The sequence below is a fragment of the Triticum urartu genome, chromosome 2A, assembly GCF_056163025.1.
Source record: "Triticum urartu cultivar PI428250 chromosome 2A, HENAU_Tu73, whole genome shotgun sequence".
In the NCBI taxonomy this organism is placed as follows: domain Eukaryota; kingdom Viridiplantae; phylum Streptophyta; class Magnoliopsida; order Poales; family Poaceae; genus Triticum; species Triticum urartu.
Window position 1 is genome coordinate 332,519,932 of NC_141874.1, and position 26,309 is coordinate 332,546,240.

Sequence of the window (26,309 nt, forward strand, 5' to 3'; positions counted from 1 at the left end):
AGCAAGAACTAAGATTTTGTAACCTGGATATTGTGAATAAAAGATGAATGATTATTGAGGGAAGTTGGGGTTCCGTAAGCTGTATTGTTCTGGTCGTTGGACCCCAACGAAGTACGCGACGTTGCAGCTATGACTAACTTTTATCTAAAGAAAAGCCGAGTCTAAACGAAGTCTTGAGGGCTCTATTTATAGACAAAGGGGAATTTCGTCCACCCTTGGCAAGGTGGGACTAAAATCCATCCCAAGTTGTTTTCCCTACCAATATGAACTCTAAAAACAGCCCATGATTCGAAATTACATGGGCCTGGCGCAGAAACAAGGTGGCGCAACACCTATAGAAGGCTATGGACGAAAATCATGAAGTGGCCGTCCAAGTCTTCATACGTCATCATGGCGGCTTCAAAGTCATGTAATCTTCACTTGAAGCTCCATTCTTGTTTCCTGCATGCGCGCCTTCCTCTCCATGCTTGATCATGCTTCAATGCTCACCCCTCTTGTCCACGTTAGGCCCTTCATTCCTATGCAATACAAAAGTATCTAAGTTAGGCAGCATCATATTTCCATGAACATTAGAAATAGTTAGAAGAAACAAAAATACTTGATAATTTAATTGGCATTCACGAGCTCTATTAATTGGTCCAGTTTGTGTAGCAGCAGGGGCTATGGGTGTAACAGCGGTAGGGATGTGGCTTTAGTTTCCAGTCTGAACCAATTCTGTCAATTCCCATTCTCCTATGTTTCAGAATTGAAAATGTTGTCTCACTTTAAATCTTACACATATGACCTACTATGATCGCTTGAGATTCTCCAACAAATTCATCACGATCTTCCGTTATATTTCCGCTTCTCTTTTTAATCGTCAATCAGGCAGCAACCACATGATATGAACGTCTTCTGACGATATCCTAAGTCGGCGGTCTTCCTCTTTTTTATAGCTTCGTAGCAAAGCACAAACACTCTGCTAGTAAGTCAAATTATCCAAGGCCTGGCACTGCCAGCATCGAATCATTGGACCCCTCTGGCCCGTATAGGCAAGGGGTCCAATAGAAGCATCATTGACCAAGCAGAAGTGATGTAGGGCACGGGCCAAAGTGCCCCGATTTGTCCTGATGTTCACAAATTGGAGATGGATTCAAGGAAGAACACGAAGAACACGAGGGGAAAACGGGAAGAAATCACAAGAGGAACAATCAAGAACAAGTCCAATCACACATCCACTAGACTAACAAGCACATAAGATCCACAAGGTACATGAACAATCACAGGGAACAAGATACAAGGTAGAATTCATCCTAAATCCAAGAGGTGTTCGGTTGGGGTTTGATTCAGCTATCCAAACCCTGCAGTCTATTATACAGTAGCTGAAAGCAAATAAAAATCTACAGTCTATCGTGTGACATTATAAAAGGGGCAGAGCTTCCACTGCTGCAAGTCACCGCGAGGAGCAGGCTTACTAGCAAGGACACTTCGTTCGGGGAGAGGGACATCGGAGATGGGTCATTGAGGTCATTGTTGAGTTCGCACTGCAAGTCACCAATTGCTCGTCCTTGAGCTCGTGCCGCCGCTCCACTTCACCTTTGGTCGCCTTCGACATGGACTAGGAGAGAGAAGCATGATGGATCCGTGGCCTTTGATAGGTTGCATAGTCATTGTCCACTCCATCTCTGCCACCCACAACTGCCGGACCATCGCCTCGAATCGGAATAAATAGCATAAAACTACCGCAATTGGCGTTAGGGTACAAAAAACACAACCTTTTCTTCTTTGCTGGTACCTACCAGTTTTTCTACTTTTTTTTCACAAAAAACCTTGATAACCGGGTGGCTTAACATTGAGCATATTTATGACATCGTTGGTCCACCTGTGATGGTCACGTGCACTAAAAGGCAATGTCGTTTGTGTTGACCATTAATATGAATGCGGGCCTGCCTATCAGAGTCATGTTTCTCGCCCCAAGCCCAAAAACTTCTTTACGAACACCTCTCGGTCGAGCCTCAGACTCACCAGTCTTTCCCAATACCGGTTCATGCCACCATGGCCTTCACCTCCAGCCTCGGTCTTGTATGCTATTGGTGTGACCCGGGGGTCATTTGGGGCAACCCACAATTACCGGTGACAAGCAGAGCGACAACACTTGAGGAGACAGGAACGGCAGTGGCGGAGTTCAATGTAGTTGTGCTTTCGGTCGTTCTTTCCTGAAATTGGATAGCGGAGGTGGTCAGCAGGGTGGAGAGGAAGGCTAAGGGCCTGTTTGGTTCCAAATAAGTCACCAATTTATAAGTCGAAAAGTGAAAAAAGTGACTTATTTTGCCAAACAGGCCCAACTTATAAGTCACCCCAACTTATAAGTCATAAGTTGCTCCACCCCAACTTAAAACTTATAAGTCACCCCCTTTTGCGTGGGTCCCACCATCTTTACATAAAAAAACAAGATGGGAAGGTGTGGTCAGGTGACTTATAAGTCAGGTGACAACCAAACTGACGTGACTTATAAGTCACTGGTTTTAAGTCACCTGACTTATAAATCATGTGACTTATTGGAACCAAACAGGCCCTAAGCTAGGAGGAATTGATAAATGGCTTGCCAGATACGAGAAACTGGGATTGGACCGAGGCAGAGCTTATCGCGTCGGAGCTGGAGAATAAGGGGTGGCAGAGGCAGAATCCATTGCTAGGCTACCCGACTAGCTTCTCGAACAGCGGGACCACCCAGAGGGGTTGCCCCACGTGGCACTCCCGCTGCATGAGCTCGACCACGAGCACACCAGATGATGCCGTCACGATGGAGGTGATGTAGGCGCTGAAGTAGTCCGGCGCCTAAGCTCTGACAAGAGCCACTCCTGCCGCTTCTCCTTGGGCCAGGAGCGGTATGAGCCGATGCCGATGCGAGGTGCATCGAACAGCTGGTGGGCCGGTTGCTCGAAGTGCGCACTTGTCAGTGCGCCCACCCCATGTGCCGTTGCCTGACCGGCAGGGGCACCACCACCAGCGGCTTGGCGATGAGGTCCCTTCCGTGGCTTCATTCCCTGGTCTCGCGCTTGAGCTCTGACACGGCGTTGGGGGCCACCGCTATGAGGCCTGCGCCGAGCTGTTGGTCGCTCTTCTCCTTGTGGTGGTCAAAGCTGGCGTGGCACGACCAGCAGCTGCAGGTCCCTACCTGCATCAGCTCATTGAGATTGGGTCCTAGCTTTCGATCTCGTGCTCCAACACCTGCATCGGCGGTGGCGAGAATTTTATTGGTGGGATTTGGCGGAGGGGATCGGGAGCAGCCACAACCATGGGAAGGGACCTTGACAGTGTGGGGAAAGCTAAGGGGTGAGGCAAAAAAAATTTGACATGGAGAATTTTATTAAGGGAGACACATGTGGGAAGCCCACCAGTCATAACAGTCTATTTTACCATGTCAGTGCTTACATGCGGGCCATAACTGTTATAAATGTGGTTAAATTTAAGCAAACTGCTCATCAGGATTTTTTTAATTTTTTAGAAAAAAGATACTACCTTGTCCCATAATATAAAAACGTTTTTCAAACTATGTTAGCTTGAAAAACGTTCTTATATTATGGGACGAAGGGAGTAGTTATCAGCGAAGAAAAAAATGGTGGTTTCTTTGTACCCTAACGTCAGTTTTGGTGGTTTTATGCTTTTACTCCAACCGCACGAGAGAACTCGAGAGGAGAGAAAGATATCGTTTTTCTTTTGTCGCTCGGGTGGGGATTGTCTCCCCGTGAAACACAGGGTTTTGGGAGGGGATAGGCTGGGGTTAAACCCTGGCTGGTTTTAAGCGAATGCCCTTATAAGGTTGACCGGGATTGAACCCTGGGGGCAAAACCATGGGGTTTGTCAGGGATTTTGTCCCAACTGGTGGGGGCTAAACGAACAAGGCCTTAATGGTTGCTTGGATTTTCTCCATAGCCACGCCACTCATGGTTTGCATAGTCTCTACATTTCTTACATTGGGACGTCCTAAGGCTGGTCATAGTGGGGAGTAACTTAAGACTAATGTCATGCATATGACACTAGTCTAAGTTACTACCTTCATAATGCAAAGTAATATACTAGTAGTATCATAGATGGCTTCATTTATTAGCTCGTAGACTTATCTTGTCTTGGAAAGCGTTATGTTACAGTAACATAATTATGTTACTACCTCTCATTAATTACTTGCCACATAAGTAGAATTTTCTCAAAGTGCGCTATGTTACTAGCTAAGTTACTCCCATTATGATTAGCCTAATAGAATATGGGTCACACCTTTCCACGTCCAAATAGGACTAGAGTCACCTTTCGCAACAGTATCTATCATTGGAATGATATCTCTTGGACGTCGATATGTGCCGAACATTCGGCCTGGGAGTTGAGCGATCTGAACGAAACTTTCGATGCAGCAGGGAAGTATCACCGAACGGTTTTGTTCGTTGCCATGTTCCCCCAGCCGAACCACCGAATCCCACGTCAGCTGGGCCTTTCGCTAGCCTGCTGGCCCAAACGATTATGAAAAAGCAGCCAGAAACTATTATATAAAAACATTGCAGCAAAAAAAAAACAGTGAAGAAGACCCAACTGAAAAAATGAGAAAAAACTGTACATTAAAATTGCCACAAAAATCAAGAAATTGCAATCAATTGTTATAATTGACCACCACACAGTACCTACAGAAAAAAGAAAAATGCCACGATAGATGGCAACTACCAAAATTTTCATGATGTACAAATAAAAAAACGTTGCCATGCTATGGAAAATAAATTGCCATCGTTTGTATGAAATTTAGAAATTTGTTCAAAAATAAATTATCATGGGTGCAAAGAAATTGCCATGGTCCGCGCACTAAAAAATGCATGGTGCATAGAAAAAATTGCTGTGACCATAGAACTAAATTTACCATGGTTGCATAAAAAATAATTTTGACATGATGCAAAAAGAAAGAAAATTTGCCATGGTCGTGAAAACACGCACTGATGGCAAAAAAAATCTATAAGTTTGCCAAATGGTGGCTAAAAAGTGGTGTACATTTGCCGTTGTTTTAAATTTACCGTGATGCACATTATCCCATGCATTAGCATGTTTTCAAAAAAGTGAATATTATCAAGAGTGAATAATTTTGGCACTAGCCATGAGGCATGGACCTAAATGTTGCCATGGTCACTAAATTTACAGTGATTAATGATTTTTTTGCCATGGGTAACTAATGAAATTTTCCATGAAAACATAAACTTAATTTGGCATGGCCATTTACTAAAAATTGCCATCTTCTTGGCAACAACAACAACAACAACAACAACAACAAAGCCTTTAGTCCCAAACAAGTTGGGGTAGGCTAGAGGTGAAACCCATAAGATCTTGCAACCAACTCATGGCTCTGGCACATGGATAGCAAGCTTCCACGCACCCCTGTCCATAGCTAGCTCTTTGGTGATACTCCAATCCTTCAGGTCTCTCTTAACGACTCCTCCCATGTCAAATTCGGTCTACCCCGCCCTCTCTTGACATTCTCCGCACGCTTTAGCCGTCCGCTATGCATCATACTAAAAATTGCCATCATTAATGAAATAATGCCATGGGTAATTAATGAATAAGCTAAAATTTGCCATGATCTATGAACTAAATTTGCCATGGTCAATTACTAAACCATGATCAATGAGAATAAATTTGCCATGATTCGATAACTAAATTTGCCATGATTCAACAACTAAATTTGCCATGATTGATTAACTAAATTCGTCGTGGTTGTTTGCTAATATTTACCATTGTCTTGGCAATGAAAGTAAATTTGCCATGTCAATATTGTTAAGGAGTATTAGTATTGGTTTAGGAGTTGTTATTAGTCTATGTTTAGTTTCCTTACACCTCAAGTCATATGTAATATATATATGCCCCTCGGGCCTTCAATAAAGATAAGTTGCTTTCCTAACATGGTATTAGAGCCTAGGTTTAGGTCTCCGGATGCCGCAACTCGACTTACGATCCGCAATTTTTTTTTCATCTCCCCCTAGATCGATCTGTTCTGGGTCGATCTCATCTTCCCCCGTCGTTCCTAAGCTACGTGGGCACGGGCACCTACCACGGGGTGCCTGCCCAGCCGTGATCTCCCGCATGGAAGGCTGCCGACCCAATCCGCCCGATGGGTCAAAGTCCTGCTTCGACCTGGTTGCCACTGCGCCACGTTCACACCAGTGCGCCCGATCGGTAACCGCGTTGCAGGCTAAATTGGAGTCGCCTCGTCCAGCTCTGCTCTCCGCCCACGTGTGCTCCTCTTGACCCACGTGCTTGCCTACATGCTAGCTGATTCCTGTTGTTACTGGGTGCTAGCTAGCTATTTTCTACTGCTAGTGTGCTACTACCTCTCTGCTCGCTTGCTACTTCGCTGCTACTTTGCTGTTTTGGCCTCGCTGCCATGATTTTCATCCGCTGCTATTGCATCTACTCTAGTATGTGTTTCTAGCTTTCTAGTTTTCTTTCAAATCCGTTGATATTTTGTGTTTTCTCATGTCATGCTAGTCCACAATAGCTTTGTCCGTCAGCCTTTTTCTGGTCATTGTCCTCTCTATAGGATTCCTGTGGCCCCTTTTTGCATTGTTGATCTAAGCCCATTCTCTTGCCGCCGAGCTTCTTTCGCCGTCGGTTTTCATGGGCCATGATTCTTTAAGCAATGCTTCTTCTCTTGATGTCCCATCTTCTTTTGACAACCCATCTTCTCTTAATACTTTTCTTGTATCTTCTATTGATGCGGTGTCGTCCTCTCATGTGCCATCTCTTCGTTATCCCATTTGGCGACTCGGCAGGTTTTGAAGACTCTTCAAGCTACGACGACACTCTCAAGATGCGGATTTGGATTATCATTTTTTTTAATATTACACTTTGCATTTGAGAGGGGGTGTTAAAGGAGTATTAGTATTGGTCTAGGAGTCTTTATTAGTCTATGTTTAGTTTCCTTACACCTCAACTCATATGTAATATATATATGCCCCTTGGGCCTTCAATAAAGATAAGTTGCTTTCCTAACAAATATAAATGAATTTTCCATGCTACAAACTAAAAATTGCCATGTTCCTAAAGAATCATGTTATGAAGATAAAAAGAATCATACAATTATCATTTGACTATCCAAAAAAGTCTCGAAGTTTGCAATGATGTATGCGGCACACTTCTCATATAAAAATAAGTAGCCGTGCTACGGAAATGTTTTTGCCATGGTTTGTATGAAATTTTAAAATTTGTCCAAATATTAATTGCCGTGGTCGAAGGAATTTCCCGTGGTCCACACAAGAAAAAGCATGAAACTCAAAAGTTGCCATGCTATGATGAACGAAATTTGCCATGGTTAATTACTAAACTTAACATGATCAAAATGAACAATATAGTTGCCATGGTTAATTAATGATAAACTACAATTTTCCATGATCTATGAACTAAATTTGCCATGGTCAATTGCTAAATTTAACATGATCAACGAAAAATAAATTTGCCGTAGTTAAATAATGATATTTGCCATGGTTGTTTGCTAATGATTGCCATTGTCTTGGCAAATAAAAATTTAAAAATTGCCATGGCAATAAAACGTTAAAAATTGCCATGGCAATAAAACATTAAAATTGCCATAGTCTTGGCAAATAAAAAGTTAAAAACTGCCATGGAAATAAAACGTTAAAATTGCGATGGCAATAGAAAGTTAAAAATTGCCATCCTACAAAAGAAAAAATTGGCATGTTCTGAAAAGGTGCATGTTATGAAGATCAAAAAATCATACAATTTTTTGCAAGGACATATATACTGACCCAATCAACCAAAACATTCGATCGATCATATTTGCTTGATTGAACATGGAAGCAACATTCGGTGAGTTGTATTAGCAGCAATTATGAATGTCCAAGATTGGTTGGCACCACAACACTTGTATTGAAAAGGCAGTGCAAAAGCAATTGAAACAAAATCATAGTAATACTGAATCAAAACAGCGATCGATCAATCAGACTAGCGCTTCAACAAAAAAATCGTAGTGATGACATGGAGGATGCATCTTCTACCTAGAGCTTGCGGGGTCACGGCTGACGGCTCCGTTGATCCACTCGGAGCAGAAGCCAGAGCGGCTGCCACCTAAAACAGAAGCAACCACCGGAAACAGAGGTACTCCCTCCGTTCACTTTTGTAAGTCGTTTTAGACAACTCAAAATAGGCTGTTTTGCACATTGTCTGAAATGTCTTCAAGGTCTTATAAAAGTGAACAGAGGGAGTAGCAATTTTGAAGGTGGATGAACTGAAAAAATGAAAAGGGGTGAGGAGGATGCTACCTACAGGTACGGGATCAGAACACCTTGAGCATCCTGTGTAGGTCCGGGATGCTACCTGCATGTAAATGAAGTTGTGTGGCTCAATGGTGTTGCTGAAGGCCTTGAGCAGCCTGGCGGTGTAGTTAGTGGCGACTTGTGCTTGCCTCGTTCGGTTTTGCCTGAACCCATTGCTGTCTGATCTGGGATGCTGAAGGCCAGAAGCAGCATGTCTGCCTGATAACATGCATGGAGCGCGACGCCTTGTGTTGGCCATGGCGGCAAAGACCACCTTGATCACGTCCTCGTCACTGGCTTCGTTCACCCCGAAGCACTGCGCCTGGTGATGGCCACGGTGGCAATGACCACGTGTATAGAGGCAGCCCCGACGCCGGCCGCATTGGCACGGGCGCGCTCGGCTCTGCCCACGGCGGCACCTCGACCGGTTTGGCGACGAGCTTGCGGAGGGAGGTGTATCCGAAGCGCCGCGCCGACTTGATGGTCAGCGTTGGCGAAGATCTCGCAGACAGGGACGACCTCGACGCACGCCGTGATGGCGCAGGTGAGCAGGCGGCGCTCGGCCTCGGCCTCCGCCCACGACCGCACCTTTAGCCGGTTGCGCGGACCAGAAATCGCGGCGGCATGGGCTCACGCCGGCGAGGAGCACACGGAAGGATTCGGCCCGCCACCAGGGACCAGTCGTGCTCTTGCGCCCCGCAGAGGCCACGCACGAGGTCCTCCATCGCGGGAACGAGCTCCTCCCCACGCCGCCGGGGCATCCACCGGACAAAGCTCCAACCGCCGCGGCCACGCACGAACTCCTCCGCCGCGGGCACGAGCTCGTCCCCACGCCGTCGGGGCGTCCACCACGCGAGCTCCTCCCGCCGTGGTGTCCGGCGACGCCTCCAGGGCAGCCACTCCACAGGAGCTCGGCCCGCCACCTGTGATGTGGAGAAAGGGGAAAAAGTGCGTGAGCGGTGGAGGCAGGGGGAGTGGATAACCCGATGCGTTCGGTGGTCATGTCGGTCGTCCCGAACGGTCAAAGAAAATGACGTGGCATTGTCCTCCTGCATCAAGATCAGTGCAGTCATCCGACGGCTTAGGACGTGTTCGGGACGAGATTCACAAATACAGGTTGTTCGGGAGTTATAGATTCCGTATCTCTTATATATAGATAAAGATACAAACCCCAGCTATAAGAAAATAAATGCAACTACAGATAGAATCTATCAAGGAGGTTTGCAAATAGAATTGGTGGGACGCGCTCTGCTGTCATGCCTGCGTCCATACCTGCACCTACAGTGGTTTGCCTTTTTGTGTAACTATGCAGCAATGATCATCCAAAAAGAAATGAATAAAAGTCATGCAGTTAATCAACACAATTTCTACTTCAGAAATTGATACTTATTTATTTATTTATAGAAAACAACAGCACATCAACATTTTATATTTATGCTTGAGCAGATTGACAGTAACACTGATGGATTTGTTGATTTCGAAGAGTTTGTTGCTGCCACACTACATGTGCATCAGCTGGTGGAACATGATACTGAGAAGTGGAAATCATTGTCTCAGGCTGCATTTGATAAATTCGATGTTGACGGTGATGGCTATATCACATCTAATGAACTGAGAATGGTACACCTAACTGCTGCCTAATTACATCGTCCGTTGTACTTTTCTAGATTGTTAGTAATACTACTAGATTCCAATTGTGTAAGAAGTTCAAGCTTCTCATGATTTAGTGCTTCTTGTCTGCAGAATACAGGACTGAAGGGTTCTATTGACCCCCTCCTAGAGGAGGCTGATATTGACAAAGATGGCAAAATAAGCCTTGATGAATTTCGCAGGCTCTTGAAAACTGCAAGCATGAGTTCACGCAACCCAACTCCACGGAGTGTTTCCAAGTAATAGTTTTCATAGTTCGCATAACACCACCAAGTCTAGTGAGCGCTGAGATTTTCATCGCCACATGTAATCAAAAGTGTTGCCAGAGGGGCTTCATGGTGTAAACTAATATTTTCTCGATATTATTGACTCATAATGTAGCATCAAAAGAGATACAAACACAATATACACATACTTCTCTACACCAGAAAGCTGCACACAACCAGCACATGTTCGATGTGCGTTGAATATGGAAGTGCACGAGTTAGGTTACAGTTGGACTTCTAATTACCGGATGGTTATGTACTCATGTGTTTGAATCGAACTATGTAACCCGTGTCTATTCTATAAAGCATCATGAGGTAGCCAAATTGACTAGACATGCTGAAGGCTAGAACATGGATCATGAGAAGGATGATAGAGAATAGACGGCTCAAACGCAGAATTTGGAAAAGGGCGAGGCGTGTCAGATCCTAGTCGATCTACAGGTTTAGGAAGGCGATTTGTATGGACGAATATCAGAGAATTATGAGGAAAGAGATCCCGATCTAGGCTCTATATAACTATCGGCTGTGCCGTATGAGTTTAGGGTTCATCCTCGAAGGGAATTCTGCAAGATTCCATACCCAGCTCAGCCACAACCCGGCTGTTAAGTAGGTGGAAGTCTCGCTGTAAACAGAGACACACGAAAAGTAATAGTAACGGAAAGTAGATCTAATGGCTGACGACGATGGTAGCTTGAGGAGTCGCCTGGACCGTTGGATTGTCTGAATCGGTACGTGCCGGAATTGCCACAGTTAACTGAATGATAATCTTCAGATATCGCGGCTTGACATTACCCCCTCCTGAAGAACTGTCGTGTCCTCACGGCGTAATGTTGTTGGTTCTCCAAGCTTCAGTCGTGCTCCGGAAGAACGCGGGAAATATGTGCTTGATGAACTCGGCATCTTCCCAAGTTGCTTCTTCGGTTGTCATATTTGCCCATTGAATAAGCCACTGCACCACCGGCATGTTTTTACGAGGAACTTGCCTGACCTCCAAGACTTGAGCTGGTTCTGTTTTAATGGTGCCGTCTGCATTCACCATAGGTAGGTGTGGTCTAGGAATGGACTTGTGACCCAAGTGCTTTTTTAACTGACTAACATGGAAGACTGGGTGCATTTGCACTTTTGCTGGGAATTGCAACTTGTAAGCACTGTTGCCAATTTTCTGAATAACCAAGAATGGACCATAGTATTTGTTATGAAGTTTCAGAGCTCCTCTGAATCCAAATGCTGCCAGTCTGTATGGTGCCATTTTAAGGTATACCAGGTCTCCCACTTCAAATTGTCTTTCCACTCTTTTTAAATCTGCATACTTCTTCATTCGATTCTGAGCCTGAAGCAAGTTCTCTTTCAGTTGCTGCAACATGTTCTGCTTGGCTGTTAAGAAGTCTCGTGCCTCCTCATTATCAGGTCCAGGAATTGCCAGTTCAGCAATCAATGGAGGAGGAAACCCATATAATGCTTGAAAAGGACTCATTTTCAATGCTATATGGTAACTGGTGTTGTACCAATATTCAGCTAGTGACAACCAAGCTAACCACTTCTTTGAATTGTTCCACTGCTTGTTTAAGACCAGGCCAGTAGAAAATTCCTTTTACTCTCTGGTAAGTGGCTCTCATACCTGAGTGTCCTCCCACAGGTGAATTATGTAGGGCAGTAATCAGTCTATCCCTCAATTTACTGTCATTTCCCACCAGAATCTTCCCTTTGAATCTGATAATGCCAGCATGTATAGTGTAATCAGATTTGTCCTGAGGAGATTGCAACAGTAACTTTTCTTGTAATTTCTTTGTGTTTGGGTCAGTTTGATAACTGGTGAGTAGTTCTTTGGCCCACTCAAGAGTAACTATTGACATGGACATGCATTTAGGAAGTACTCTGGACAGAGCATCAGCCACCCTGTTTGTAGTGCCCTTTTTGTACTGAATTGTGAAATTGAATTCCAACAATTTCATCATTAACTTGTGTTGAATTCCTTCTGTAATCTTTTGGTCAGTAATGAACTTCAAGGACTGCTGATCAATTTTGATGATTACAGAGTTGCCCAGAAGATAGTGCCTCCATTTCTTTAAAGCTTCCAAGATTGCTAAAGCTTCTTTCTCATAAGTAGATAGTGCAGCATTTCTGGGACAGAGGGAAGAGCTGTAGTATGCCAATGGTCTGCCCTCTTGCATAAGTACAACCCCAATACCATAGCCAGATGCATCAGTTTCTAATGTGAATGGAACATTGAAATTGGGCAGAGCTAGAACTGGAGCTGTAACCAGAGCTTGTTGCAGTTTTCTGAAAGCTGTCTCTTGGTCAGCTGTCCATTGGAATTTCCCTTTTTTTAAGAGAATCATGCAATGGTCTGCAAATTGTCCCATAATCTTTGATGAACCTCCTGTAGTAACCAGCTAGACCTAAGAAACTTCTCAATTTAGTGATGTCAATGGGTGTAGGCCAATCTACAATTGCCTTGATCTTGCTGGGTTCAGTAGCTAGTCCTTCACCAGAAACAACATGACCCAAATATTCCACCTGAGGCAGTGCAAATGCACATTTGGACATCTTTGCAAATAGCTGGTTTTCTCTCAAGATTTGCAACACTTGCTTTAAATATTTCACATGATCTTCTATAGTATTGCTAAATACCAGGATATCATCAAATAATACTAGTACAAACTTTCTGTTGTACTTAGCAAATAGAAGATTCATGAGAGCTTGAAAGGTTGCTGGTGCATTTGATAATCCAAAGGGCATTACCAAATATTCATAGTGCCCCAGAAAGGTTCTGAATGCAGTTTTATGAATGTCTGCAGGGTCCATCCTTATCTGGTGGTATCCTGACCTTAAGTCAATCTTAGAGAAGACCTTTGCTCCATGCAATTCATCCAGCAAATCCTCAATTACTGGTATAGGGAATTTATTCTTCACTGTCACAGTGTTGAGCCTTCTGAAATCAGTACAAAGCCTCATAGTACTGTCTTTCTTTTTAACCAGGAGAACAGGGGCTGCATAAGGACTCTGGCTATTTCTTATGAGTTTATTATCCAGTAGGTGCTTAATTTGCTTCTCCATTTCTTCTTTTTGGTGATGTGGTACCCTATATGGTCTAACATGGGGTGGTTCAACTCCTGGCATCAAGGGAATTTTATGATCTAATTCCCTTTTTGGAAGTAAAGTTGTTGGTTCTGCAAAAACATCCTTATATTCCAGTAGCAAGTTGCTTATTGCCGTTGGAATGCAATGCTTATCCGGAGTTTGGGCCACTATATTGTGAATTTGGAGCAGAAAAGTCTCTACACCCTTGTCCAAAAGTTTATTGACTTGTTCTGCTTGTATCTCCAAAATGTCCTCACTGGAATTATAAACTGCAGCTGTTACTGTTGTTTTGCCTTGGAGAGTGAAGCTGAACTGATTGCGAGGTACATCAAAAGCCACAGGACTGACCAATGAAAACCAATCATAGCCCAAAATCATGTCATGACTAGGAAGATTTAAAATTCTGAAAGAATGTTCCAATTTCAGTTTGGCTAGTTGAAAAGCATAGTTGGGAACTATAGCAGTAGAAAGCAGCAGGCCCCCTCCAGCTACAGAAACTTTTCTAGGCCTGACATGGAGTAATTGACAGTTTGATTTGATAGCAAACTGCTCACTGATGAAAGAGGTTGAACTCCCCGAGTCCAGTAGTGCTACTGCTCTTTTTCCATTTACATGCATAATTACTGTAGGAGATTGTACAACAAAGTTCTGGCCCATAGCATGTGCAGAGATAAACATAGCTTGCTCCTGTTGTTCTGTTCCTTCCTCTATTACTTCCTGTTGATCATTATTTGTCTCATATGGACCATTTTCTTCCATTTCTTGCTGCAACATGTGCACATTAGGAACTAAAGTGAATTTATGGCCATGGACCCATTTGTCTCCACACCTCCAACATTCACCTGCTTTTCTGATTTTCTGAATTTGACTGTTCACATGTTCAGTGCTCTTTGTGTTACTAGTTGTTGGAATTGTTGCAGTGTTGACCACCTGTTTCCCTGATGTAGGCACTATATTTTTCTGCCAATAGTTGTTATAAGGAGTTGTTGATTTCTTGACAGTTGTCACTGGAGGAGGGTGACAAGGTTCAATTTCTTTTGCCAAACAGTAGGCATCAGTCAGGGAAGTGGGTCTAAGAAGTCTCAACTGATACTTAATTCCATCTCTCATCCCATTAACATAGCATTTTATAAACCAGGGTTCTGATAATGCAGGATTTTCCTCCTGCAGTTCAGCCATTAAATCCTCAAACAACTTTGTGTACTCTGACACTGAAGTGCTTCCTTGTTTCAGAGAAGTGAATTTCTCAGTGAGATCATAAGAGCCTTGAGCAGAAAATCTTTTGATGATTTCTTTGCCAAATTCCAGCCATGACAATTGTTTCTTAAGCAAACCAGATCTCCTCAACCAGACATCAGCATCTCCTGTCATGTACATTTGAGAGTGACACTTTGTATTCTTCAGGTGCTGCTGCCATTTGGAAGTATTTGTTACACTGTCTAATCCAGCCAACAGGATCTTCACCAGAAAATCGAGGAAAATCCATCCGTGGGCCTTTTGTCATTGCTTTCATGAACTGAGCCTGCATATCCTGCTCATAAGTTCTGAAATAACCTTGCCACAACTGTCTGTCTCGAGCTGGTTGCTGATATTGTTGGAAAACAGGGGTTTGGCCTCCCCTTCTCTGTGTTACTGGTGTTCCAATGGCACTTGCTATTTCCAAATTATCATGAGCTCCAAATCCAGGTGGTGCTACAGTTCGGCCAGTTCTGATTGGAGGTAGCTGCTGCATGTGCAACTCCTCTAGCTGTCTGGTCTTTTCCTTTTCTGCTTCTAGCTGTAGTGTCAACTATTCAGTTCTGCTAGGTGGCTTGTCCTGTTGTTGCTGTTGCAACATAGGTGATCTAACGACAATGTCAACTTCAGGTTGTTTCTCAGCTCTAGTTCCTGACCCTGATGGAGCTACCAGTTTCTGCAAGACTGAACTCATTGTGGACAACTGTTTCCCCAGATCTAACACCGCCTTTTCAATTCCTCCAACCTGCAGAGCTATTTCACCTTGTTTGGAACTGATCGACTGAACATCTTCTTGCAATTTGGACACATCTGTTCGCATCGCTGCATTTTCCTGTTGAACTACGCCAAACTCATCGCGGATCGAGAGAACTTCCTACCACTCGACCTCATCGACTGCCTTCGAGCGCCCCATCGCCTTGATCTAGAGAAGAGAGGGGGAATTTTACCACCGCAGGTGCGGCAACCAGCCTCTCTGCCCCCGATCCTGCCGCCGCCAAAGCTCCACTCCTCCCAAGGTGCACGGATCAGCGAAGGACGTGGAATTTTACCTTGCTGGAAGTGATCCAACAAAACCACTCCTGCTCTACTGATCTGCACCCGAACGATCACCGCCACCTACGCCGCCCTGGATCCGCCGCCGCCTGACATCGCAGTGAGGGAACACCTTCACTGCTCGCGTCGATCGCCGCCCGCCATCACCACACAGCACAAGGAGGGAATTGGGTGGGTGTTCTTGCCTCTGGAAAAAAAATTTAGATCCGATCGGAAGCTACCGAGGAACTACTGCTTTGTATACCAATTTGTCAGATCCTAGTCGATCTACAGGTTTAGGAAGGCGATTTGTATGGACGAATATCAGAGAATTATGAGGAAAGAGATCCCGATCTGGGCTCTATATAACTATCGGCTGTGCGTATGAGTTTAGGGTTCATCCTCGAAGGGAATTCTGCAAGATTCCATACCCAGCTCAGCCACAACCCGGCTGTTAAGTAGGTGGAAGTCTCGCTGTAAACAGAGACACATGAAAAGTAATAGTAACAGAAAGTAGATCTAACGGCTGACGACGATGGTAGCTTGAGGAGTCGCCTGGACCTTTGGATTGTCTGAATCGGTACCTGCTGGAATTGCCACAATTAACTGAATGATAATCTTCAGATATCGCGGCCTGACAAGGCGCGCCTCTTCCAGGGTGATTGGGGGAACTAACCCTAGCCCTGCTACCGCCACCTCCTCCATCCTCTGCTTTCCCCTCGTTGTGGTCGCCGTGAAAGCCCGTGCATTGCCGGTTAAGGGGATGGTGGGCCGTGAAAGCCCGTGCATTGCCGGTTAAGGGGATGGTGGGGATCTAGCGTATCATGGCTGTGGCATGGCTGCTGCTAGTGGCTGGCGGCGCAGCGTTGCTCCGGTAACATGGGACATCAGATTCGGCCAGGGTATGATCTACTACCTCCGTCCGGGTTTACAGGACCGGAGAGCCATATCTCAGGGACCAAGGCACCTAGGATTTTTAATCGAATAAATTCTTTAGATTACTGTACTCGCTAAGCCTGCATGCGTCCAATGTAAACAGCGTGCATGCAGCGCTCCAGCAACTCATTTATCTCACCTACCTGCACGCTTGCTCTGACCTGCCGCATGCATCCAATGAATAGCAGTCTTTTACTGCTCTTTGCCTGCATGCTCAGCGCTATAAAATAGGAGGCCTAATAAGTCGGGACAGCGCTCGCTGGCTAGCAGGACCTATAATCCCGGATGGAGGTAGTACAACACAAGAACTGTTGGGAAACGTAGCATGCAATTTTTTAAAAAAATTCTACGCTCACGCAAGATCTATCTAGGAGATGCATAGCAACGAGAGGGGGAGAGTGTGACTACGTACCCTCGTAGACCGAAACGATTGATGTAGTCGGACTTCTTCTCGTTTCGATCGATCAAGCACCGAACGTACGCCAGCTTCGAGTTATGCACATGTTCAACTCGATGACGTCCCTCGAACTCTTGATCCAGCAAAGTGTCGAGGGAGAGTTTCGTTAGCACGACGACATTATGACAGCGATGGTGAAGTGATCCGCGCATGGCTTGGCCTAAGCACTACGAAGATATGACCGAGGGTGTAATTTGTGGAGGGAGGCGCCACACACGGCTAACAGATGTTGATGTGTGTTCTAGGCGCCTCCCCCCTCATATATATAGGTGGGAGGGAGAGGGAGCAACCAAGGGGGGCGCCCCAAGTAGGCCAAATCCTACTTGGGGTTCCTCCCCAATTCGGCCCCCCTTTCCTTATTCATCGGAGGGGAAAGGAAAAGAGAGGGGGGAGGGAAGGAAGGGGGAGGCCGAATCCTCCCCTTTTCTTCCTGCTTCCCCTCTTTCCTTCTCCTCCTATTTCGGCCTACATGGGGTTGCACTAGCCCCTTAGGGCCTGGTCTGTCCCTCTCTTGGGCCATTAGTCCCATATAGTTTCCGCGGGGGGGGGGGGGGTGCCCGGAACCCCTTTCGGTGACCCGATACGTACCCGGTACCCACGGAGCACTTCCAGTATCCGAATACTATCGTCATATATATCAGTCTTTACCTCTCGATCATTTCGAGACTCCTCGTCATGTCCGTGATCTCATCCGGGACTCCGAACAACATTCGGTCACCAAATCACATAACTCATACAATATAAAATTGTCATCGAACGTTAAGCGTGCGGACCCTACGGGTTCGAGAACTATGTAGACATGACCGAGACACCTCTCCGGTCAATAACCAATAGCGGAACCTAGATGCTCATATTGGTTCCTACATATTCTACGAAGATCTTTATCGGTCATACCGTAATGACAACATACGTTATTCCCTTTGTCATCGGTATGTTACTTGCCCGAGATTCGATCGCCGGTATCTTCATACCTAGTTCAATCTCATTACCGGCAAGTCTCTTTACTCGTCCCGTAATACATCATCCCGCAACTAACTCATTAGTCACATTGCTTGCAAGGCTTCTTATGATGTGTATTACAGAGAGGGCCTAGAGATACCTCTCTGATACCCGGAGTGACAAATCCTAATCTCGATCTATGCCAACCCAACAAACACCTTCAGAGATACCTGTAGAGCATCTTTATAATCACCCAGTTAAGTTGTGACGTTTGATAGCACACAAGGTATTCCTCCGGTATCCGGGAGTTGCATAATCTCATAGTCAAAGGAATATGTATATGACGTGAATAAAGCAATAGCAATAAAACTGAACGGTCAATATGCTATGCTAATGGATGGGTCTTGTCCATCACATCATTCTCCTAATGATGTGACCTTGTTCATCAAATGATAACACATGTCTATGGTTAGGAAACTTAGCCATCTTTGAATAACGAGCTAGTCTAGTAGAGGCTTACTAGGGACACGGTGTTTTGTCTATGTATCCACACATGTATCAAGTTTCCGGTTAATATAATTCTAGCATGAATAATAAACATTTATCATGATATAAGGAAATGTAAAATAACAACTTTATTATTGCCTCTAGGGCATATTTCCTTCAGTCTCCCACTTGCACTAGAGTCAATAATCTAGTTCACATCGTCATGTGATTTAACACCAATAGTTCACATATTTATGTGATTAATACCCATAGTTCACATCGCCATGTGACTAACACCCAAAGGGTTTACTAGAGTCAATAATCTAGTTCACATCCCTATGTGATTAACACCCAAAGAGTACTAAGGTGTGATCATGTTTTGCTTGTGAGAGAAGTTTAGTCAACAGGTCTGCCACATTCAGAGCCGTATGTATTTTGCAAATTTTCTATGTCTACAATGCTCTGCATGGAGCTACTCTAGCTAGTTGCCCCCACTTTCAATATGTATCTAGATTGAGACACAGAGTCATCGGGATCGGTGTAAAAGCTTGCATCGACATAACTCTTTACGTCGAATTCTTTATCACCTCCATAACCGAGAAATATTTCCTTAGTCCTCTTAGGTAACTAAGGATAACTTTGACCGCTGTCTAGTGATCCACTCCTGGATCACTATCGTACCTCCTTGCCAAACTCATGGCAAGGTACACAATAGGTCTGGTACACAACATAACATACTTTATAGAACCTATGGCTGAGGCATAGGGAATGACTTTCATTGTCTTTCTATTTTCTGCCATGGTCGGGTTCTGAGTCTTACTCAACTTCACACCTTGCAATACAGGCAAGAACTCCTTCTTTGACTGTTCCATTTTAAACTACTTCAAAATCAGGTGTAGGCATCATGAGAACAGTTGTAGCGACCCGACCTCAAACGGTCAAGCCTCCGTGTATCCATGCCATCCCTGGATCAGTATGCTGGCACACACACAGTACATCAATGTATATATAAAAGTGCAATCACATGTATAAATAACGCAAAACAGATATATACCTCGTAAGTCTCAGCGGAAACAAACAATCAGGTGTGGAGTCCCATCAACGCCATCGGCAAGTTGAGTGTAGACCGTAACCATGTACCGTACTCTTACTCATCAGAAGAAAAATATCTACAACATGAGACATTGCAGCCGTGTAGGTCAGTACATTGAATGTACCGGCAAGATCACTGTAGGAAAAACAGATGATAAACTATACTATATGCAATATGGCTTTGTGGCTTTGTATCTGAGTTTTGTTTGCGTAAAAGATGGTTCTATTTTCCCTACACCAAAGAAATATCAGGAGTCTACTACAGAGTTTTTTTTATCATGACATGGTTCCGCCAACCGATGTCTCATAGCCCAAGATAATCATAAGTTTCCCACAATTAAGTTATCAGTCCGGTGTTGAGAGTTCTGAGATAGATCCAAGTCCAGAGGCTCAAATTGTCCGTAACCGGGGACACGGCTAATCGATTAGGTTTTAACCCTCTACAGAGGTTTGTACACTTTACCCGCAAGATTCAATACCTCTTTTTATGTTCTCGCACTTCAAGGTGTTTGAGAACAAGACGATCGAAACATGGTCTTCCGAAGTGTTCCCCTGACCACTGTCCGATGCTCATCCAATCCTACCGTAGTTCTACATCTGCTAGCACCGTCCCAGCCAAAGTCACAACTAAGGTCAACCAAGCCAGAGCCCATAGTGACTTGTAGTTGCACAGGTAAGCTTACGGGCATGAAGTATTCTTCCGTCTCTTTGAGTCTGGGTGAAGCTTTCTGCAAGATGTCATGGTGCTTCGCCATGCATCTCGGCCATCCACTGGTTGCTCCAGGGTGCCCATCAAAACCGTCCTTCACCCAATAGTGTGTATAGAATTCTTGTCTCGAGTCGTGAAATCTTGAGGTCTTGAAGTCCTGAAGATGCGGTCCTTGCCGATGCCATCATGAAGTTGTCTCCATTGACGTAGGGGGTCCTTCATACTCACACCACTTCCGAGAACTCATACCAACCCTGTCTAATATAGCGTAGCATTTAAACTGCATAATGCCCCGGGCTTGATAACAGGGAGATGGGTTCCTACCTCATGCATTTTACTCAACTACAAGAAGTCAATAACATTATTGGAGGGATCGTGAATGGTGACACTGAATGCAATAAAAACATAGGTATGAATAACATGATCAAAGCGAACTTGCCTGGTAAGTTGATGAAGATAATAGAGCTCTCAGAAACTTGATAAGACTATACGCAACTCTCTGATGAAATCTATAATATTAAACATGACATTCACATAAGCAATCATTCTAGCAAGCAATGTCTAGCAATCATAATTATCAATCAACAACAAAGAAATCAAATAATAAAACCCAAATGAAATCCAAGGAACTTCAAGGAAAACTACGAGGAAAACTACTAAGGAAAAGTCTAAGATTCTACTACAAACAATAAAAATAGTTTTTTCGTCCTACATAAAACTTAACAGAAAAATAAAATACTAAACTAATAATTTAATAGAAAAGAAATAGAGTTTTCATTAAAATAACAGAAAGTATTTTTCATAAAATTTTATTTGCAAAAAGAAACAAATAAAAAGCTTTTATAAAACTCTAACTATGACCTATACAAGTTTTCATACAAAACTAAAGAAAATAAATTTTTAAAATAAGAAATTGCCTACTGTTCAACAATAGCAAAAAAACTATTTTTTTAAGTGACAACAAGAAATAAATTAAAAACAATTAAAACTATAAAGAAAAGACTAAAACAAAACTAGAACTAAAACAATAATGTTTTGCCTAAAACCCTAATTTAAAATAACCTAAAAATAAATGACTGTATTTCTACTAGATAGACAAAACAATACTAAAATAGTAGCAAAAAGAATCAATCAAAAATATTTTATAAAACTCAAGATACATCCAAATTAATGATTTGAACAAATTTCACCAAATTCAAATTTAACTTGCTCAAATTTGAAATCCAAGCACACCAACAGAAAATTTACAAAATTTTGAAACTATAGCAAAAAGAATCACTCAATTTGGATCTATAAACTAAAAGATATCAACAATCTTAAAAACATGACTATTTGCGAGGTTCTTGTTTGTTTGTGCAGTTACAAGGGGCTTGCGTGTAATCTCCTACTGGATTGATACCTTGGTTGTGAAAAACTGAGGGAAATACTTACGCTACTTTGCTGCATCACCCTTTCCTCTTTAAGGGAAAACCAACGCATGCTCAAGAGGTAGCAGAGACATTTTCTTATTGGAAACCGTTGTGATGTATACACGGATCACAAGAGTTTGAAGTATATCTTCACGCAAAAGGAGCTAAATCTCAGGCAGAGGAGATGGTTGGAGCTAATAAAGGATTATGATATGAAGCTACATTATCATCCAGGAAAGACCAATGTCGTAGCAGACGCTTTGAGCCACAAGAGTTATGTCAATACCCTCGTAAGCGGAGGATTACCGCAGGAGTTAGTCGATGATCTCAAGGAACTTTGTTTGGAGATAGTTCCAAGAGGTTTTGTTGCAGCAATGGAGGTTCAGTCTACATTATTGGGAAAGATTCGAGAAGCCCAGAAGGATGACAAGGAAATTGATGAGATAAAGGAGAAGATGAGCAAAGCAAAGGCCAAAGGTTTTCATGAGGATGAGCACGAAACTTCATGGTTTGAGGATCGTATTTATGTGCCCAATGATGCGGAAATAAGCAAGTTAATACTTCCGGAGGCTCATGACTCGCCATACTCAATTCACCCGGAAACACCAAGATGTATTTGGAATTGAAGAAACGTTTCTGGTGGACCGGTATGAAGAAGGATATTGCCGAGTATGTAGCAATATGCGGTGTATGTCAGAGAGTTAAGGCAAAACATCATAAGCCAGCAGGTTTACTTCAGCCTATGCCGATACCCGAGTGGAAGTGGGACAAAGTTGGCATGGACTTTATCATCAGATTACCTAGGACCAGATCAGGATATGACTCCATCTGGGTAGTAGTTGATCGCTTGACCAAAGTGGCCCACTTTATCCCTGTGAAAACCACTTATACGAGCGCGAAGTTGGCCAAGATATATATGACTAGGATCGTATGTCTGCATGGAGTTCCGAGGACCATCGTATCAGATAGAGGAACACAGTTTACTTCGAACTTTTGGAATCAGCTGCACCAGACTTTGGGTATCAGGTTAGAATTCAGTACAGCCTTTCATCCGCAGACAGATGGACAGACTGAAAGAGTCAATCAGATTCTGGAGGACATGTTGAGAGCTTGTACGCTAGATTATGGATCTAGTTGGGATGATAATTTGCCTTACGCAGAGTTCTCATACAACAACAGTTACCAGGCTAGTTTGAAAATGGCCCCTTTTGAAGCTTTCTATGGAAGGAGGTATAGGACACCATTGATGTGGGATGAAGTTGGAGACTGTCAGTTGTTCGGGCCATATTTAATCAAAGAATCTGAAGAGAAGGTTAAGTTGATTCGCGATAGACTGAAGGTAGCCCAGTCCAGGCAGAAGAGTTATGCTGATACGAAACGCAAGGAGGTAGTCTATGAAATTGGAGATAGAGCATATCTTCGTGTGTCACCACTGCGAGGAGTTAAAAGATTCGGAGTTAAAGGAAAGCTAGCCCCGAGATTTGTAGGACCATACCGATTTTTGGAACGTATGGGAGAAGTGGCCTACAAGTTGGAGTTACCCAAAGGATTGTCAGGAGTTCATAATGAGTTCCACGTTTCCCAGTTGAAGAAGTGCCATGCAGAGATGGTTGATATTCCTCTGAGAGATACAGTGCCCCTGGAAGCAATTCAATTGGAAAGTGACCTAACCTATGAGGAGAAACCCGTCAGGATTCTCGAGTTTGCCAGCCAAGTTACACGCAGCAAGCTTATCAATTTTTGCAAAGTTCAGTGGAGCCACCATACCAAGGAAGAAGCCACCTCGGAGCAAGAAGAATACCTACGGAAAGACTACCCACACCTATTTTCTAGCCAACCCTAATCTTGAGGGCGAGATTCATCTTAAGGGGGGTAGGTTTGTAACATCCCAATTTTCAATTTGGATAAAGGGGTTGCCAATCCCTTCACGGTCACTTACGAAAGTGAGATCTGATAGAGATAATAAGATAAATATTTTTGGTATTTTTGTTGTATAGATTGGAATAAGGATTGCAAAATAAACGACGACAGAAATGGCTTGTTGACGGGAGAATAATATAATGGAGAATAGACCCGGGGGCCATAGGTTTCACTAGTGGCTTCCCTCAAGATAGAAAATTCTACGGTGGGTGAACAAATTACTGTCGAGCAATTGATAGAAACACGCATAGTTATGAGAATATCTAGGCATGATCATGTATATAGGCATCACGTCCGCGACAAGTAGACCGAAACGATTCTGCATCTACTACTATTACTCCACACATCGACCACTATCCAGCATGCATCTAGAGTATTAAGTTCATAAGAAGAGAGTAACGCATTAGGCAAGATGACATGATCTAGAGGGATAAACTCAAGCAATATGATATAAACCCCATCTTTTTATCCTCGATGGCAAAAATACAATACATGCCTTGCTGCCCCTGCTGTCACTGGGAAAGGATGCCGCAAGATTGAACCCAAAGCTAAGCACTTCTCCCATTGCAAGAAAAATCAATCTAGTACCAAACTGATAATTCAAAGAGACTTGCAAAGATATTAAATCATGCATAAAAGAATTCAGAGAAGAATCAAATATTGTTCATAGATAATCTTAATCATAAACCCACAATTCATCGGATCTCGACAAACACACTGCAAAAAGAATTACATCGAATAGATCTCTAAGAGAATCGAGGAGAACTTTGTATTGAGATCCAAAGAGAGAGAAGAAGCCATCTAGCTAATAACTATGGACCCGAAGGTCTGTGGTAAACTACTCACACATCATCGGAGAGTCTATGGTGTTGATGTAGAAGCCCTCCGTGATCGATTCCCCCTCCGGTGGAGCACCGAAAAGGCCCCAAGATGGGATCTCACGGGCACAGAAGGTTGCGGTAGTGGAAATAGGGTTTCGTGGTGCTCCTGGATGTTTTCAGGGTATATGGGTATATATAGGAGGAAGAAGTAGGTCGGTGGAGCTACGAGGGGCCCACGAGGGCGGGGGCGCGCCCTCCTGCCTCGTGGCATCCTCGCTTCTTTCTTGACGTCCACTCCAAGTCTCATAGATCATGTTTGTTCCAAAAATAACTCTCCCGAAGGTTTCATTCCGTTTGGATTCCGTTTGATATTACTTTTGTGCGAAACACTGAAATAGGAAAAAAAACAGCAATTCGCACTGGGCCTTTGGTTAGTAGGGTAGTCCCAAAAATAATATAAAAAGGTATATTAAAGCCCATTAAACATCCAAAACAAATAATATAATAGCATGGAACAATCAAAAATTATAGATACGTTGGAGACGTATCAAGCATCCCCAAGCTTAATTCCTGCTCGTCCTCGAGTAGGTAAATGATAAAAATAGAATTTTTGATGTGGAATGCTACCTAGATAATTCTCAATATAATTTTCTTTATTGTGGCATGAATGTTCAGATCCAAAATATTCAAGACAAAAGTTTAATATTGACATAAAAATAATAATACTCCAAGCATACTAACAAAGCAATCATGTCTTCTCAAAATAACATGGCCAAAGAGAGTTATCCCTACAAAATCATATAGTGTGGCTATGCTCTATCTTCATCACACAAAGTATTTAATCATGCACAACCCCGATGACAAGCCAAGCAATTGTTTCATACTTTTGATGTTCTCAAACTTTTTCAATCTTCACGCAATACATGAGCGTGAGCCATGGACATAGCACTATATGTGGAATAGAATGGTGGTTGTGGAGAAGACAAAAAGGAGAAGATAGTCTCCCATCAACTAGGCGTATCAATGGGCTATGGAGATGCCCATCAATAGATATCAATGTGAGTGAGTAGGGATTGCCATGCAATGGATGCACAAGAGCTATAAGTGTATGAAAGCTCAACAAAAGAAACTAAGTGGGTGTGCATCCAACTCGCTTGCTCACGAAGACCTAGGGCATTTTTAGGAAGCCCATCATTGGAATATACAAGCCAAGTTCTATAATGTAAAATTCCCACTAGTATATGGAAGTGACAACATAGGAGACTCTCTATCATGAAGATCATGGTGCTACTTTGTGAAAGGATAGTAACATTGTCCCTTATCTCTTTTTCTCTCATTTCTTTTTTTATTTGGGCCTTTTCCTCTTTTTTATGGCCTATTTTTTTCTTTTTTCTTTTCTTTTCGTCCGGAGTCTCATCCCGACTTGTGGGGGAATCATAGTCTCCATCATCCTTTCCTCACTTGGGACAATGCTCTAATAATGATGATCATCACACTTTTATTTACTTACAATTCAAAAATTACAATTCGATACTTAGAACAAAATATGACTCTATGTGAATGCCTCCGGCGGTGTACCGGGATATGCAATGAATCAAGAGTGACATGTATGAAAGAATTATAAAGGTGGCTTTGCCACAAATACAATGTCAACTACATGATCATGCGAAGCAATATGACAATGATGAAACATGTCATAACAAATGGAACGGTGGTAAGTTGCATGGCAATATATCTCAGAATGGCTATGGAAATGCCATAATAGGTAGGTATGGTGGCTGTTTTGAGGAAGGTATATGGTGGGTGTATGGTACCGGCGAAAATTTGCGCGATACTAGAGAGGCTAGCAATGGTGGAAGGGTGAGAGTGCGTATAATCCATGGACTCAACATTAGTCATAAAGAACTCACATACTTATTGCAAAAATCTATTAGTTATCAAAACAAAGTACTACGCGCATGCTCCTAGGGGGATAGATTGGTAGGAAAAGACC

General features: G+C 43.3%; 1 protein-coding gene and 1 pseudogene across 6 annotated transcripts in view; one reads left to right on the forward strand and one right to left on the reverse strand.

Annotated features, from left to right (window-relative positions):
- The window catches only part of LOC125537033 (calcium-dependent protein kinase 18), a 47,535-nt gene extending 37,006 nt beyond the window's left edge, over positions 1 to 10,529 (forward strand). For 4 of the 6 annotated variants that reach the window (XM_087543828.1, XM_087543829.1, XM_087543833.1 and 1 more), the window contains 2 exons: positions 9,729 to 9,902; positions 10,026 to 10,529. In XM_087543828.1, the coding sequence (XP_087399954.1) occupies positions 9,729 to 9,902; positions 10,026 to 10,175 (324 nt within the window). In that variant the 3' untranslated portion in view covers positions 10,176 to 10,529. The remainder of the gene's footprint in view (positions 1 to 9,728; positions 9,903 to 10,025) is intronic. The other 2 variants (XM_087543831.1, XM_087543830.1) reach the window with 2 other exon arrangements.
- A 486-nt stretch (positions 10,530 to 11,015) lies between these two features.
- On the reverse strand, positions 11,016 to 15,428 carry LOC147985008 (uncharacterized; annotated as a pseudogene).
- Between the last annotated feature and the right edge of the window lie 10,881 nt (positions 15,429 to 26,309).